Raw genomic sequence first — 16337 nt, forward strand, 5'->3', positions numbered from 1 at the left:
AAGACGCGGGGCACAAAATTGAACTGAGAGCTACGCGAACGGGACGCGAAACCACGTGATACGAGCCAAAGTTGGGATCATATTGAAATTTTGGCTCCTAATTTCTCCGATGATGATATCGTAATATTCTTGGGGTGTAGAATACATAAAAGCAAAGCTGTCTAGTCTTGACTTTGCTTTGATACAGCCATTCCCAACCAACACTATCCCAGACCACGCAGCATTAAAGGAATTTCGAGAAAGGACACCCACCAAACTCCAGGCTTTTCAATATGAAATATGGCGAAAGGCAATGCAAAAAAAAACATGAAAAAAAGGTTGACCCGGGGTCGCCGATTATAGGATACCTTGCTTTTGCAGACTGGTAATAATTAGTAAAAGTTCCAATATGTCGCTGGATTGTTGGGGGCACGTACTCAAGGTAGATCCTCTCCGGCATCACATTGCCTTCAGCATCCTCCATCTGTACCACATTGTCGCGGTTATCTCTGTCCTTCTTGCGGTCCTGCTCTAGCTTCTCCCAAAGCCTGATTGCATCCTCAATCCGAGTGATCTCACGGAAAAGGTTGGTATTGGAAGTGATACCAAGACACTTCAAACCAAAGATATGTAGAGCCTCCGAGAAGTGCTTGTCAAACGCACGACGACCCATATAAACAAAGTTACCGCAGATCTCGCAAGGATACTCCACCCCAAGGCCGTGCAGCTTGTAAAGCCAGTAAGGGATTGGCTTACCATCCCAAGCAAGTGGCAGCTTGAGGGGATTGTAGATTCGGTCTTCGTCGTCCTCGTCAGATTGATCGCCAGCACGATCACCGCCAGGGTTTTCGGACTCATTAAGCAGAGCTTCAAGTTCCATCTGGCGCTCCCGTTCAGTCATACCCTGTCTCCGCTCGACATTGAACCTCGTTGCTTGACGCTCGGGCTGCAGTACCTGCGTCAAAGAACGCACCCGATGTTCTCTCTCTGCGACTGCACGTTCCTTGAGTCGATGAGCCACGGATGATGTGCCGTTTGTCGCAGGGGCTGCTGGCTTTGCGTCATCCCCGGCGGCTTTGCGTGCTTCAGCGGCCCGGATATGCTTCTTTCCAGTCAGGTGGTTCTTGTAGACATTCTCATTCTTGAACTCCCTCTCGCAGTCAGCACACCAGATGCCTTCTCCGGAGCCCTCGGTCTTCGGACCCTGGGTACCGTTCTGAGCAGCCTCCTCTGTCCAACCAGGGACCTCGTTCGCCGCCCATTGCCTTTCGAACTCCTCATCAAAGCTAGCAAAAAGTTTGTCCAGATCTTGCAACGGCTTCACCTTCTTAATGAAGCTTTCCAAGTAGTTTGCGAGTTCGCCGACATATTTGAAATACCGATCGGAAAGCTTATTGTTTCGCTTGATCGGAAGTTGTGGAGGAGTAAACGCATCGAAGATGTCGAGATACTGTACATATGAGAGCCGTTTTACCCCAGGCAAGTTCAGGTAGTCTTCGTGCAATGTCGTGAGGTCCAGAAATTGCCCATAACCCTCTTCACCAGTGAACAGATTGTCGATCTCCATTCCCGTTACTTCACCCTCTCCAGGCTGACGGCGCTTATAAGCCCGCTCAAGGTTTTCGACTGGTTCATTAGGATAGCGCCTGTGGAAGTCCTTAATCTCATCCAGTTGCTTGTAGAATTCCTCGAATTGATCGCCGGTTGAGATGGTTTGGATTTCCTTCTCACGCGCGCCGTCCGCATCCTTGTAGATGTCGAGCAACCTCTTGGATTGGTCTTCGATACGCTTCAAAAAATGTGCGACTTCATGATCACGAGCCAGGCGATCGCGTATCTGAAAGTAAAAGAGTAAGTCAGCAGAGAGCGACGAGATAGAAACTGATGGGTTACTTACATTACGAGGCTCTTCGGCGACGCGGTCGGCAATCGCCTGCTCCAGGCGCTCAAGGTCCTCGTGAATAAACCTTTGCTCCTCGAAAATCATTGTTGCTGTGCGCACAAGGCTCTACCTGTCTTCTGCAGATTAAAGCGCTTTCGAAGATCGGGGATGGAAGCGGGCATCTCAACGCCATCCAAGAGAGCTTTGCGGCGAGCTATCGTCACGTGCGGCGGGCGGTGAGACCTCGGTCGCAACGAAAAGTCGCGCCGCAGATGCTGGGCGATTCTTCTGCTACTCCACCAGGCCAGCTCCCCTCCTCCACTAACTTGATTCTGTTTTCCTTCATCCTTTCACTTTAAATTACAGACCGGTGTATTCAACATGGCGGACGGAATTGACAGGCGCGCTGATGGTAGGACCTCAAAGTTCTCAACTGTCATTCACGCCCGTATACTGACTGCGCAAAACTAGACCGCATGGAGTTCAACACCTCGAAGGAGGTCACTGTTGCTCCTACCTTCGAGGACATGCACCTGAAGGAGAGCCTTCTCCGTGGTATCTATGCTTATGGTTATGAGTCTCCGTCTGCTGTCCAGTCCCGTGCCATTGTTCAGATCTGCAAAGGTCGTGATACCATTGCCCAGGCACAATCCGGTACTGGTAAGACCGCTACGTTCTCGATCAGTATCCTCCAAGTCATCGATACCGTCGTCCGCGAATCTCAGGGTATGTTATATGCGCTCAATTGCAAGTGGTGGTTGTAGTCTCACATATCATAGCCCTCGTCCTTTCCCCCACTCGTGAACTTGCCACCCAGATTCAGTCCGTCATTATGGCCCTCGGTGATTACATGAACGTCCAATGCCACGCTTGCATCGGAGGCACGAATATTGGAGAGGATATTAGGAAGCTTGACTACGGTCAGCATGTCGTTTCGGGCACCCCGGGCAGAGTCGCCGATATGATTCGCAGACGCCATCTGCGCACCCGTCACATCAAGATGCTGGTTCTCGATGAAGCCGACGAACTCCTCAACCGTGGATTCCGTGAACAGATTTACGATGTCTACCGCTACCTTCCTCCTGCCACCCAAGTCGTTGTCGTTTCCGCTACCCTCCCCTATGACGTGCTCGATATGACCACCAAGTTCATGACCGACCCCGTGCGTGTCCTGGTCAAGCGTGACGAATTGACCCTCGAAGGCATCAAGCAGTACTTCATTGCAGTGGAGAAGGAAGAGTGGAAGTTCGATACCCTTTGCGACCTTTACGATACCTTGACGATCACCCAGGCGGTCATCTTCTGCAATACCCGTCGCAAGGTCGACTGGCTCACCGACAAGATGCGCGAAGCCAACTTTACTGTGTCCAGCATGCACGGTGAAATGCCCCAGAAGGAGCGTGACAGCATTATGCAGGATTTCCGCCAGGGTAACTCCCGTGTGCTTATCTCCACCGATGTCTGGGCTCGTGGTATCGACGTGCAGCAGGTGTCCCTGGTCATTAACTACGATCTGCCCACCAACCGTGAAAACTACATCCACCGTATCGGTCGTAGTGGTCGTTTCGGACGTAAGGGTGTTGCCATCAACTTCGTCACCAGCGATGATGTGCGCATCCTCCGCGACATTGAACTTTACTACTCCACCCAGATTGACGAGATGCCCATGAATGGTATGTCGAAACCATCTACATCACAAAGCTCAGATATAGCTAACCTAATTTCTTAGTTGCCGATCTTCTGTCATAAGCTATAATTATGCCTAGCGTATCGACCAATTTATCCTTAACTATGGTCACTTACGAGTCATCACCTGGCATCAAGCTCGCGCGTCCTAAGAGTACCTATGCTTCGCTCCCTCCCTAGACAAATGAACAAGGTGGACAAAAGGCCCAAAACAACACTTCGGTGTACCCTGAAGGGGCGGAGAATTGCGTGGAGGAAATGGGAAAAATATCAAATTGGTTAGTCCCTGTCACATCTCAAATGGTCGATGTTACCCGAGTCTGACACTTAACCAGTGCTGTTCGAGTAGATGATTGTCTACGATGCCAATGTCACTCAATCAAGCGGCGTGGATCCAGTCTGCCTGGCCACGTTCTACCCTTCTACTTTATCTATTTCCTTTTGAATATTCCTTCTGGCGTTTGAATTGTTCCGGGGTTTACATGCTATGTTTGGAGTTAACTCTTATTATTATGCTATGATCGAGTGGAAATACCAACGTTCAAGAGTCTTGTGTGGTCTGTTTATACTAGTCTGACTGGCCATATTAACATCCCTCAAAAGTACATTTATCCATATCCATTTTATCCCATCCCGCTCTCTCTTGCAAGTATCCAGTACCAGTAGTACTTGCCCGATCTGGTCTACATTCACCACATGAGTAAATCAATCAATCAGTCGATAGTCACCCAAGCAGATTATTGATTATCAGATGCATGCTCTCTACTACCACTACCAGCCAACTTTCCAACCTCAGAAGATACAGAGAAAGGAGAGAGAGAGAGAGAGAGAAAGCGAAGTAGCGATAGCGAGAAGCAAACATGAACTCGATGACCTCTTGAGCACAAAAGCAGAGAGGACTCCGATACGCAACGCAGAAAAATAGAAAAACAAACAGGAACATGACCCAAAGCACACTCCTAACTAGTCCCTGAAAACCTTGCATGATTCACGACCCAAAGGGTGGACAGTAACGACAATGACAAACAGACCATTAACCGTAAACGTTGAAGTCTTTATAATATGTAAGAATACGGGGTGGGATGGAATATGATATAATGGATAGGGACGCCATGCCTTGGTGCAGTGGGCTTATTAAGGCACTGATGGCAGGCGCGCCGGGGATGGTAATGATGAATGTGCGGAAGGAAAAGAAAGAGAAAAATGAAATTGATGCAAAGCATATATTGATCTGTACCAAAAGCAGCGGCGCCTGCAACCTGTATTAAATGGATCACTGACGATGAGCCAGCATAAATGCGTATATGCAGGGTGGAGTGAATAAACGGGAGCAGTTGGGTTCGGAGTAGAGATGAGGGAGAAAGCGGACGGAGTGAATGCGAGAGATGTTTAAGCTGGAGCTGCTTCCAAGTATGTATAAACTATATGGGATTGCCTGCTACTCCTGAAACGGGAGCACTAATTGAAGCTTGATGTTGAACGCAGAGCGCTAGTGCGAGTGAAACCACTTGTCGATACTGCCCTGTGCTTGCCCGCTGAAACATTCGGTCGTATGTCACGTTCACGTGTCCAACTAAAGAACTGTCAGTCAAAAGACTATCTGGGTGGAGGGAGGAATTGACGGGGTCGGTGCTCACATTCTAACCAAGCAGTCGTCGCCAGCAGAAGCAAACATTCCTGGGTCTCGAGGATTCCAGGACATGGAATTTACACATCCTCGTACGTGCCCCTCTAATGCCTCTACAAGTGTGCCAGCTTCTTTGTGGAAGATATAAACACGAGAATCTAGGGACACATTAGCCAAAGAAGGTGAGAATGTGTGTTTGAATGATGCTCACCTTCACTTCCACTGACAATAAAGTTTTCCGCCGCACCACCAAAGACACTGCGAATGACGAAATGCCCTTGTTTCTGCCCTGAAAATCGACGCACAACGTCTGTGGTGTTGATGTCAACCAGCTGTATTTGTCCGTCGGCGGAGTTGATCAACATGTGACGGGAGTCCCTGCTAACAGCGACGGAGGTTGGCTTGCTTTTCAGGGCTAGACAGTATTCTTCATCGCGGGTCGCAAGGTTGTAGACGTGGACCTTCTGATCGAGGTCTGCCGCGATAAGTCTCCGGCCATCGGGCGTGATAGCACAGTCTTGGACGCGGAAGCCTTCCGGCCACATGTATAGGGTCTGTCCACGCATGCCCCAATGACAGAGCTGCGAGCTCACGTCCAGAGCCGCCGTTACGAAAGACTCGCCATCAGGAGCCCACGCCGCAGCTGTCACGGGATGACGGTGGTGATTGATGGTCAGAAGGCAACGACCAGTCTTTGCCAACTGTCAGCACAAACACCGTCCTCCAACACGAAAAGGGGTCACTGTACCTCAACGCTCCACACGCGGGCGGTCTTGTCCTGAGAACAGGTAATGATCTTCGAGTCATCCGGGCTCCATGCACACTGTGCAACACCATCCTCATGACCCAAGAGCTTCTGTATCACAGAGAAGGTGCTGGTTTCGTAAATGATTACAGTCTGATCTTTGCTGGCAGTGACCAGCTTAGTCCCGTCGTTCGAGAACTGGCACCACCATACCTCGTCGGAATGCTGGTTCAACTCAATCCCGGTCTGCAAAGGAAAGTCTTTGCGATCACACATATGATCTGAATATAATGAGGGAGGTGATGCGGAATTATGGTATAAGCACTGGTTGATCTGTGTTTGTTTGACGTGATCCAGCAGAATAGCAAGACGATTGTCCGGAATCATTACTGAGGGGGATATTGATCCTGGTAGGTTGTTAGCGGTATGCACCGTTACAGCTCCGAACGTTGATTTTGGGGACTCACGAGACAATTCCGATAACAAGCGTTCTCGAGAAGAGCTTATGGGACCGTCCCAGCCGGCCTGGTCGTGAAGATGTTCCGGGGGGCACATGAGTAGACTAGCATGGAAGTCAGTTTCACTCACGGTTGTGCCGCGAGAGCTTGTCAGCATGGTGTGCTCACCTGGACAGGGCGTGTAACCGTCCTATGTCATAGTTCAGCGGTGTCAGTTCATGTCTCAGAACAATTAGGGCCGCCGCCAAATCGCGGGCTTCCAACAATTCGAGGAATTTTTGCTGTCGCAGGTAAAATAGCATTTCGTTCTTTTGAGCATCTTCCACCAATACCAGCTTCTCCCTATGCGTCGCTTGCTCGCCGGTATTACTCCTCCAACCACCTCGATCCGGATAGAATGACTGCACTAGTATATGTTCCGCCTCGGTCCATCGGCCCTCTAACACCGCATTTCTAAACGTAGCAACTGCTGGGCTCTCCAGTTGATACCCACTCTCCTTGCTTAGAAGCGTCGCGGCCCCATCATAGCCAAGGTCAAACAGGGCTTGAATCAAGATCCTTGTAACTTCTTCTCGGTCATGACCATAGTATGACGGAGGGCCGACTGACGCTTTTTGAGAGCCATTCGTGCGTACGTCTCCGTTGGAGGCTGTGAAACTCGTTTGGCCGTTCAGAGAGTGGGCGAAAGCTGTCTTCTGGGACGGGGATGCAGTTGAGCCATTCAACGTATGGGAGGAGCCGTTTGTACTGGAAATGCCATCCGGGCGCATATTTGCCAGGCGCCTGCGCTTGGGGTACGGTTCGGGGCCCTCTGATGGGGCGCGTGACTGAATACTGCTGGATGTTCGAGACCTGGCCTCGCTTGCCGTGCGATCCTCCGCGAAACCTCCTGTTCCCTCAAAAGTGTGTTCGGGCGTATCCGGTGTGCTGCTACGGCGCCGTCGACGAGCAGAGGATGAATGCGGGTTTCCGAGAGCGCTCACTGTACCGTAGTTGTAGTTGGCTGTCGGTCTTTGGAGGAGAAACGGGGAAGGGCCGCCCGGAGCGGAAGTGAGGGGATGGGACGCTGAAGATTGGCGGGGGATAGGAGGGTCAGGGTGGTCGGGAGCGGCGGAGGAGGGTATATAGAAGGGATGATTGTCTGCCAGTTCGAAAACGTTCAGATCTGCCCTTCCGCCTGGCTCTGTAGGAGAACCAGGAGAGCAGACCTATATCAGCGGCGGGTCACTGATACTCGCCGAGGCTCGTTTCACTGGGTGGGAGCTCGCTGAGCAACTGGGTGGTCGATCAATGTGCTGAGCTTGGGTGAAATAATTATCGGTGAGGTTCTGGGGTATCAGGTTCTGGTCAGCTCCTGCAGTGTAGGATGGATGGACTGGGTAGTTCGTGCAGTCGTCGGGCGGAGGTCTTATCGGACTAGGATCAGATCCGGGGAAAGACGACCGATTGTCGGGGATAAAGGACAAGGAGTAGGGGAGGCGGTACAGACTGTGTTCAGGGAGCAGATAGGGATGAGCGAAGTAAAATCAAAGGAAACTTGGAGTAACAGAGTCAAGCGAGAGCGTATGGCCGGTAATCAAGCGTGGGGGGCAGAGTAGGTGGTAGATAGCAGGAAGCTGGAAGAACGGAAGTTCAGTTGAGGTCGAAGCAACATCGGCGGCTGGTCTTACTCTTTCCTGTGGCCGTGGGGCCAAGCAAGCAGTCCCGACAATCCAATCCTCTCCCCCATCGATTAATCCTACCGCGCGGTTTCGCCCTTCCAACCACGCCCTGCCCGAGCCCTACTGTGTCGATCGATAATTCTACTTTTGTCCTTTGGATCCTTGTCTATATAGCGCCATAGTCTGCAGTACAAATTTGGGATAATTTCAGACTCTACGGTGTATAGTAGGTGTTTACATTGATGAGTCGAGACAATTAGTTATCGATCCTGACAATTAATGATGACGATGATACAATACCGTATGACGATACTGACCAAAGGTTATCAGAAAAAGAAGAAAACAGTGGCTTTCCTGCACTCATCCTCTTTGGGTTCTTTTCCAGCTGTGATTGTCTCTCTTTCTGTCTGTTCCTTTTTCTTGCTTCTTAAGTTTTTTCTAATATATTTCTTTTTTCTTGTCTCTTCCCGCGGTGATCTTCCCTCCCCTGGACACTCTAAGCCTTCAAGTGCACATCGTAGAACAGATGGGGTTCCCCAACCCGGTTGATCTTGAATTCACGCACATCACCTGAGTTCTTCTCCGATCGGTTCCAGAGCAGCTGACAAGGGCGATTCCGATAATGACACCATCCCCGATTATCAGGACTGAACAGTGGTTATCCAAGGGGCATGGCCCAACGGTTGGCGGAATTGGATCCCAGATCATCACTGCCACCTAATCTGGTCTATATCACCTGCACATTTCACTCGGAACACATCAAATGAGCTGTTCCCATGTCAGTGTCAGGGGCGCTCCAAAGCTTAGGGACCTCATAATATCCTCCCCTTAAGACACCCTTATCTCCTCTCATACTCTAACCATCTACCCATGGAGGCACGGACTTCGCAACTACTACAGCACGGTATGCCATGCAGCCCAATAACGCCACAGCCTACTAAGACAAGTACCCAACCCCAACTAAGTAAGCAACCCACTGTGGAGGCATGCCATTTGGTACCACTGGAAAAGACCCAAGTGGGTATGTCGATTAGGCGCTGTTGTTGAGTGTGGAGGCCCCAGACCTCATTAGACTCCATCGGATGCGATTCCCTTGCGCATCACCAAGTTCCAGATAAATGCCTCTAGGACCGTGCGACATCTTCCAGACGCGACTTTAACTCTGAATTTTCTGAACTCACAGCTAAAGCCTGCAGTTTTCCGGGATAGGAAGCTTAGGGTAGGGAGGTCTGGCAGCCAAATAAATGGTTTGTTCAAGTGTGGGACCAGGTTCCCCCGCAGTTGCATGAGGACCTCTTAATACATTTGTCTTCATGTCTCTCTAAGCTAACCAAGCTTGGGCACAAGGAGGCCCCTGTTAGCGCTCGAGGGTCAATCAGATTGGTGGATGCTGCTAGTACCTGAAACGGTGCCAGATGCCATACTTTGCTAGGTTCACTACTTGTGCCGGGCATTCTTCACCGCTGCTTTCAGGAAGAATCGGCTTTGGTCAAGTACCAATGCATTATTTAGGCCTCAAGACGCCCGTATTCTAAGCGAAAGACGTGACTTACGAGGCTTTCAGGGGCATACTTGACGCATCCTGCCTGCTGCTGAGGCCCGCCTAACGCTGTGTTTGATTGTGGCGCTTATTTTCCGCACTAGTAACTGATTATCGCATATTCATGGCGGTTATCACGGCCTTCACTATTCCTGTGAGAGGGCTATCTATAGAGTTCAATTTCCACGACACATAGCGCCAATACACAGTTGATGGATCTAGCCAGGGGTTTGGAATGATATGATCGACTCCTCCGAAAGTATGAATTTCAGGGCTGGTGTCGAAATCGCGGGTCAGGAATTACATCGTTTCAATATTCTTTGTTCCAGGAGGCCAGTATTCCTCAGAACAAACAACTCCCTGGGGTCGGTTCACACTCTCTGACCTCAGGGTATCTGCACAGGTCCACAGGAGCACCTGGTTTAGTGGGAACCAGTCAGTGGCGTCGTACAGTGAATATCAGAATGTGCAGAACACTGGTATATTCTCCATTATGCGGCAACCCAGGCCAACAACAGGCCAACAACAGAGTTATCTAGTACCTCAACAGTCACCCTAACATCCACAGTACTAGTGGCATTAAATTAAGCTTATCCCCTAGAATCCCATTTAACGGGAACATCATCCGTGACGGCCAGCCTAGAGCCGAAACCAGCAACAGCCAGATCTGACATTAACTGGGAACTAGACCGTAGTAGACCAGCCACTGTAACCATCGAAACAGGATGTCAGAGTCAAAGAAACATGTGCATTGCTATACGCCCAAATAGATTCTCTTGCCTACTAACATATACTATACTACTACCTACTTAACACCATATATAGTAAAACACAACCCACCAAATATATCAGCAGTATAGTATCCAAGATCCAACCACACCCCCTCAATTCAACACTGTCTCACCTATACAGTAGTAACCCTACAAATCATATCCGAGGCCTACCCATCATCCAATGACTAACACTACCCTCCCCGATCTCATAATGACATAAGTTGAACCAACCCGAACCGCTCCGCTCCGCTTCCCTAATTGTGCCGGCGGGGGGAAAGGGTGCACCTGACCTCATGATGACTTTATCCCTCAACCGAAACCACCCCCCCTCCACCCCGCCATCCGGCAGAGCAAAGCTACCTATATATAGCTGGAACACTTTCACCCCCAAGGTTCTCATTTCGTCTTATTCAACCATTCAGAAGACAAAGATATTGCACCATCCAAGACCAGACCAACCACCTCTACTTAATTTTTATACCTTACCTACCCGAACTTTAACAATCTTCAATATGGGCTGCGGTTGCGGATCCGGAAACACTTGCGGTTGCAGCGGACCGAGTTCCTGCACTTGTGGACAGTCGTGCTCTTGCAAGGAGTGTGGAGTATGTTTGTTTGACATTCCTAGGACCGCCTTTGTGGGTTGGTGATGTGATGTGCATGTGCTAATGGGGTTTTGTGTGTTTAGAAGTAAATCGATTTTCTCGATGTCTACGGACACACCCACTACTTTCGTTTTAACGGCTTCTCGAGTGAAGATGTGTGAGAATGGAGATGTGGGATGGGGATAATGTTGTTGTTGTGGTTGCTATCATGATATGGAATGAATTGAAATGATTGTATATGAAACTGAGTTGTTCCTTAGTTGAGGGTGGGTAGAACTTGTAGTATATTTTGTAGTGGCGGGTATGCTGTAGTGGTGATAAGAAGGGATAGTAAGTTGTTTCATATACCTTGCTGCGTAAGGGACACCACATCTGTAGTGATCTATGCCGTGTTTCGATGTAGTACTCTTTCAGTTTCAGTTCTCTGGGGTCAATAACGTCATAGTGGGGCGATGAAGGTACGATAACGGGTCGGGTCTATACATATACAACGCACACGGATATACCATGCTATTAATATCTTATCTTTGGAGAGAATACTCGCATCACCATACGAATCACATAATATCCCCCACTGAGCAAAGTCACAACAATAATCAATGCAGCCATCAGACCCACCCGAGCCAGTGCTTCAATGCCGCGTCGCGATGTTTTCGGAATCTTTTCTTTCTCCTTGACCGTCACTGCCTTATAGAGCGGCCCTGCATGAGATGGCTTGTATACAAAGTCAAAGAGCGACTCGCCTCCAAGCCCTTTCTCTCGGTCGGTTATCATGGTGTAATAGTATCGACGACGATACTGCCCCAAGTCAGTGCACACGCAATGATCACACCACGAGAGAACAGACATACCGCGATAAACCTCTGATCGAGCTTCGGAAACAACCGGGTACCATATGCTAACGCCATGACAAAGAAGCAGTACCCGTATATCAGAACCCGATAGTACAGTGCGGGCTGAGGGATTCGAAGGCTGTCAGAGAGTTGCTTCCCATTCAGTCGTCGAACCATAGCCTCCATGAATCCCATTGAAGCATGCGCTGGGGCTTTGTTCTCCAGGCCATGGAGTATATTACGAGCTAGGACTCTACCATTGTTTATAGGATCCACCTCCGATACAAGGAGAGATTCCATTAGCGCTCGTGCGGTTTGCTGGCTAGCAAAAGGTTCGTCTGGAACTCCTAAGTAATAGGCTACCAGCCTCCAGAGAGCTAGGTAGTCGTCAATCTCTTGCTTGCGGAGCCAGATACCTTGCCGGGGGAGGCCGAGCCAGATGATGATGGATGAGAAACTGCTAATCGTTGCAAGGCTGTCAAGGTCGTTTATAGGGACTCCGTACCTCTCATTGTCATACCTTTCCCGAACACAAATCAAGGAGCGAAGATAAGCATGCAGCAGCCGAACGCGGATGGATGAGATATTACCAACACCGCCTGGCTTCATTGCGTCAACTGATTCAGAGACCTGGAGGATAAACTGTAGGGTCTCCAGTAGTCTCTTCCGCACGACATATATATTGTTGAAGCCTCCACATAAGGTTAAGGCCGTAACGACACTTGGTGAGCCCCTAAGTAGGAATAAGTCGAAGCCTGATGGAACTTTCTGCAGAGTGACTAACATGCCGCCCAAGAGGCTTTCGAAGTTCAGCTGGTTTTTATCAGTGCTTATGCTTGGAGTTGTCACTAGATTAGATGCTAGACTTACCACGTTCAGGATGGGAAGCCCATAACGGAAGAACACCTCCTGTCCCCGTTTGATCTGCTGCCAATCAACCCAGTCCGGCACTGTGTTGACTTGTGCCCAGAATTCACTAAGTTTCGAATCATCTTTTGCGTGATCCTTCAGCATGATGTACACATCCAGATCGGGTAACTTCCTGTCTGGATCATTTTGCCTGTCTTGGTTAACTACCTGACGGCCGATTTCGTTGATCTGGTCGATACATTCATCCCCAAGCCTGTCATAAGTGTGCATCTTTGAACGCAACTGTTCCCTCGTCTGATGAAGGGGCGACCATGCGAACGTATGGTCCCAATAGGTGTAGATTTTTGATGAATCCATTATGTCGATTCGCACCTACGAGGCGTCGGAGAAGGGACAACAATTGGGGCAAGAAGGATGGATGACGGAACATGCGTGTCTTGGAATCGTTTAACTACATCTGGCGGAGTGCCATCACGTCACTTGGCTTTTACCTGTATCAGGGACGGATTTCTCGATCCTCCGATGAATTTAATCCCCCGGCGAATGGAAGGGTCCATAGAGGGCAGTTTCCATGGGATCAAAACGGAAACCTGTCAATGGCTTGTCAGGCAACAGACGACGTAAGAGGCTTCGAATGCGCGAGGAGTTTCATGTGGAATAGTCCACTGTTGGTGAAAGCGTATGGTTCTACGGAAAGTTCACTTCGCAGAGCGTAGAGAAGTCCTTGGGATGGGCAACTTGGGCGTTCGGTGTAGCGTCTTAGAGATGGGTATGAAGCTCCCATCGTCAGAAGCCTTTTTCGATGGAAAGCAGCCTCTTGTTAGCTAACGAACTCCTACAACCACTGAAGAGTTCCCAGAAGCAGTTACGATGGGCTTCCCACCCAACTTATCTTGTAGTAGAGAGGTGGACATAATGATGGCTGGTGGCTTAACATTTGATGTGGAGAGACCAAGAAGCAAGCGGCACCGTTTTGATAAGGCGGGCTGAGTAAACACGCAACACCGCAAGGACCACACGGCCAATCGCTCATCAGGGGCCACTAGTAGTTTATGCCTCCGAATTGTCAATCTTCTAGATATTGTATTGATATTATGATTTTTCCGAGCGAATGCTAGGATTAGGTGTGCGACGACTCAAAGCACGCCCCTCGCTGCTTGATTTGATTGCGCATCACGAAGGAGACGAACAGCCAGTCGGTTCGAGGTCGTCATCACCGCCTGGACTAGACAGCCCGCAACTGCCACCGCTCCCCGTGTCGCCCACTTCATCATCCTGCAGCGACAGCTCCTCCTCCTCTTCTTCTCCTCCTTCCCCCATCCATCCCTCCCCCTCCCCCGCGCTGTCCACTCCTGTCATTCACCTCCCTGCTTCACGCACCATGGCCCCCTCCGCTGATGCTGGCGAGAGCCAACATGGTTCCGTCTTCTCCGTCTCCGGTCCCGTCGTCGTGGCCGAGCATATGATCGGCTGTGCCATGTACGAACTGGTATGCTTCCCATGTGTTTTCCCGCCGCCAGATACTGCGCTTCTAGGTTTACGCATCTGCAACACTTAATCGCTAACACCAGGCATCGACTGTAGTGCCGTGTCGGTCATGACCAGCTGGTCGGAGAAGTCATTCGGATCGATGGCGATAAGGCCACCATTCAGGTCTACGAGGAGACAGGTACATCCGCCAACCCCTCCGGCCTCCCCCACAACATCCCTGTCTAACTGCCACTTTCTCTAGCTGGTTTGACGGTCGGCGACCCCGTTACACGGACAGGAAAGCCCCTTTCGGTCGAGCTGGGCCCCGGTTTGATGGAAACGATCTACGATGGTATTCAACGGCCCCTGAAGGCGATCTCCGACCAGTCCAAGGGTATCTACATCCCCCGTGGTATCGCGGTTAACGCCCTGGATCGTGAGAAGAAGTGGGACTTCAAGCCCGGCAAGTACAAGGTCGGCGATCACATCACTGGTGGTGACATCTGGGGTACCGTTTTCGAGAACAGCTTGGTGAACGACCACAAGATCATCCTCCCTCCCCGCGCGAGGGGTACCATCACCCGCATAGCCGAGGCGGGAAGCTACACTGTTGAGGAGAAGCTGCTGGAAATCGAGTTCAATGGAGTCAAGACGGAGCACAGCATGATGCACACCTGGCCTGTCCGTGTGCCCAGGCCGGTCAACGAGAAGCTCTCGTCGGACGCACCTTTCATCGTCGGTCAGAGAGTGCTGGACTCCCTGTTCCCCAGTGTTCAGGGTGGTACTGTCTGCATTCCTGGTGCCTTCGGATGTGGAAAGACTGTCATCTCCCAGAGTGTCTCCAAGTTCTCCAACAGTGATATCATTGTCTACGTCGGTTGTGGTGAGCGTGGTAACGAGATGGCTGAAGTGTTGATGGATTTCCCCGAAGTTAGTGTCCCGTCCTACAGTAGACATATAGTGACTAACAAGCGATCGCAACAATAGCTTTCTATTGACGTCGATGGCCGCAAAGAACCCATTATGAAGCGTACCTGCCTGATCGCCAACACCTCCAACATGCCTGTCGCCGCCCGTGAGGCGTCCATCTACACCGGTATTACGATCGCTGAATACTTCCGTGACCAGGGCAAGAACGTGGCTATGATGGCGGATTCCAGTTCCCGCTGGGCTGAGGCTCTTCGTGAAATTTCCGGTCGTCTGGGTGAAATGCCGGCTGACCAGGGTTTCCCCGCCTACCTGGGTGCCAAGCTGGCTTCCTTCTACGAGCGTGCCGGTAAGAGTAACGCCTTGGGTAGCCCCGAGAGAATTGGCAGTGTCAGTATTGTCGCTGCCGTCAGCCCTCCGGGTGGTGACTTCTCGGATCCCGTCACCAGTAGTACCCTGGGTATTGTCCAGGTGTTCTGGGGTCTGGACAAGAAGTTGGCTCAACGTAAACATTTCCCGTCGATCAACACGTCGATCTCTTACAGCAAGTACACGACGGTTCTGGACCGGTACTACGAAAAGCATCACCCCGAGTTCCCTCGCCTGCGTGACCAGGTCAGAGAGCTTCTGACCAAGTCGGAGGATCTGGACCAGGTCGTGCAGCTGGTTGGTAAGGCCGCTCTGGGTGACTCCGACAAGATCACCCTGGATGTGGCTGCCATGGTCAAGGATGACTTCCTGCAGCAGAACGGTTACAGTGACTACGATCAGTTCTGCCCGCTGTGGAAGACCGAGTACATGATGAAGGCGTTCATGGGCTACCACGATGAAGCCCAGAAGGCGGTTGCCCAGGGCCAGAACTGGTCTAAGGTTCGTGACGCCACCACCGACATTCAGAGCTCTCTCCGGGGCATGAAGTTCGAGGTGCCGACCAACGAGGCGGAAGTCTCCGAGAAGGTAAGCCAGATGCCATCGCTCTTGAGGTTTGTGTATTCTAACCCTGTTGCAGTACGAGAAGATCCTCCAGCAAATGTCGGAGCGGTTCGCTTCGGTGTCGGATGAGTAGAGGGAGGACATATTCACCGGGCTAGACCGGGGAGGCGTGCTGTCTATTTTATATTCCCGAGCTTGTAGCATAGCAAATTCCCAGTATATGTAGTTATTGCCGTTGCCTTGAAGAATTTCCGTTTCGAGAGACTTCCATTTATCGATCGTCAGAATCAAGTAATTACTTAGGAGAGTTGTGGTTGTGCGTGAGTCAGTCAGGCAGCATCATTCAGT

At 50.6% G+C, this 16337-nt stretch overlaps 6 protein-coding genes across 6 annotated transcripts; 2 read left to right on the forward strand and 4 right to left on the reverse strand.

The window, feature by feature from the left end:
* Positions 1 to 76: 76 nt before the first annotated feature.
* BO83DRAFT_367050 (SF3a splicing factor complex subunit PRP9) lies at positions 77 to 2019 on the reverse strand. The gene is made up of 3 exons (XM_025529748.1): positions 1877 to 2019; positions 417 to 1816; positions 77 to 361 (listed from the first exon to the last, which is right to left on the reverse strand). Exons 1-3 carry the CDS (start codon positions 1964 to 1966, stop codon positions 337 to 339), a joined length of 1515 nt encoding a protein of 504 aa, XP_025385138.1. The 5' UTR covers positions 1967 to 2019; the 3' UTR covers positions 77 to 336.
* Positions 2020 to 2242: 223 nt separating this feature from the next.
* BO83DRAFT_430015 (ATP-dependent RNA helicase eIF4A) lies at positions 2243 to 3610 on the forward strand (the record flags this gene model as incomplete). The annotated part of the gene is made up of 4 exons (XM_025535497.1): positions 2243 to 2273; positions 2333 to 2587; positions 2641 to 3534; positions 3591 to 3610. 4 exons carry the CDS (start codon positions 2243 to 2245, stop codon positions 3608 to 3610), a joined length of 1200 nt encoding a protein of 399 aa, XP_025385139.1.
* Positions 3611 to 5005: 1395 nt separating this feature from the next.
* Positions 5006 to 7636, reverse strand: BO83DRAFT_452013 (WD40 repeat-like protein; the record flags this gene model as incomplete). Its single annotated transcript, XM_025536853.1, has 5 exons — positions 6552 to 7636; positions 5923 to 6523; positions 5386 to 5875; positions 5185 to 5332; positions 5006 to 5120 (listed from the first exon to the last, which is right to left on the reverse strand). The coding sequence occupies exons 1-5, from the start codon at positions 7145 to 7147 to the stop codon at positions 5006 to 5008; spliced, it is 1950 nt and encodes a 649-aa protein (XP_025385140.1). The 5' UTR covers positions 7148 to 7636.
* Positions 7637 to 8760: 1124 nt separating this feature from the next.
* BO83DRAFT_108772 (uncharacterized protein) lies at positions 8761 to 9204 on the reverse strand. Its single transcript, XM_025525915.1, has one exon. The coding sequence runs from the start codon at positions 9115 to 9117 to the stop codon at positions 8878 to 8880; it is 240 nt and encodes a 79-aa protein (XP_025385141.1). The 5' UTR covers positions 9118 to 9204; the 3' UTR covers positions 8761 to 8877.
* Positions 9205 to 10848: 1644 nt separating this feature from the next.
* Positions 10849 to 13016, reverse strand: BO83DRAFT_319745 (oxygenase MpaB family protein; the record flags this gene model as incomplete). The annotated part of the gene is made up of 5 exons (XM_025527788.1): positions 10849 to 10985; positions 11094 to 11262; positions 11506 to 11754; positions 11808 to 12431; positions 12660 to 13016. The coding sequence occupies 5 exons, from the start codon at positions 13014 to 13016 to the stop codon at positions 10849 to 10851; spliced, it is 1536 nt and encodes a 511-aa protein (XP_025385142.1).
* Positions 13017 to 13744: 728 nt separating this feature from the next.
* Positions 13745 to 16251, forward strand: BO83DRAFT_381031 (H(+)-transporting V1 sector ATPase subunit A). Its single transcript, XM_025531890.1, has 4 exons — positions 13745 to 14148; positions 14244 to 14328; positions 14392 to 15059; positions 15117 to 16251. Exons 1-4 carry the CDS (start codon positions 14041 to 14043, stop codon positions 16116 to 16118), a joined length of 1863 nt encoding a protein of 620 aa, XP_025385143.1. The 5' UTR covers positions 13745 to 14040; the 3' UTR covers positions 16119 to 16251.
* Positions 16252 to 16337: the final 86 nt, after the last annotated feature.

Source organism: Aspergillus eucalypticola (genome assembly GCF_003184535.1).
Source record: "Aspergillus eucalypticola CBS 122712 chromosome Unknown BO83scaffold_24, whole genome shotgun sequence".
Classification (NCBI taxonomy): domain Eukaryota; kingdom Fungi; phylum Ascomycota; class Eurotiomycetes; order Eurotiales; family Aspergillaceae; genus Aspergillus; species Aspergillus eucalypticola.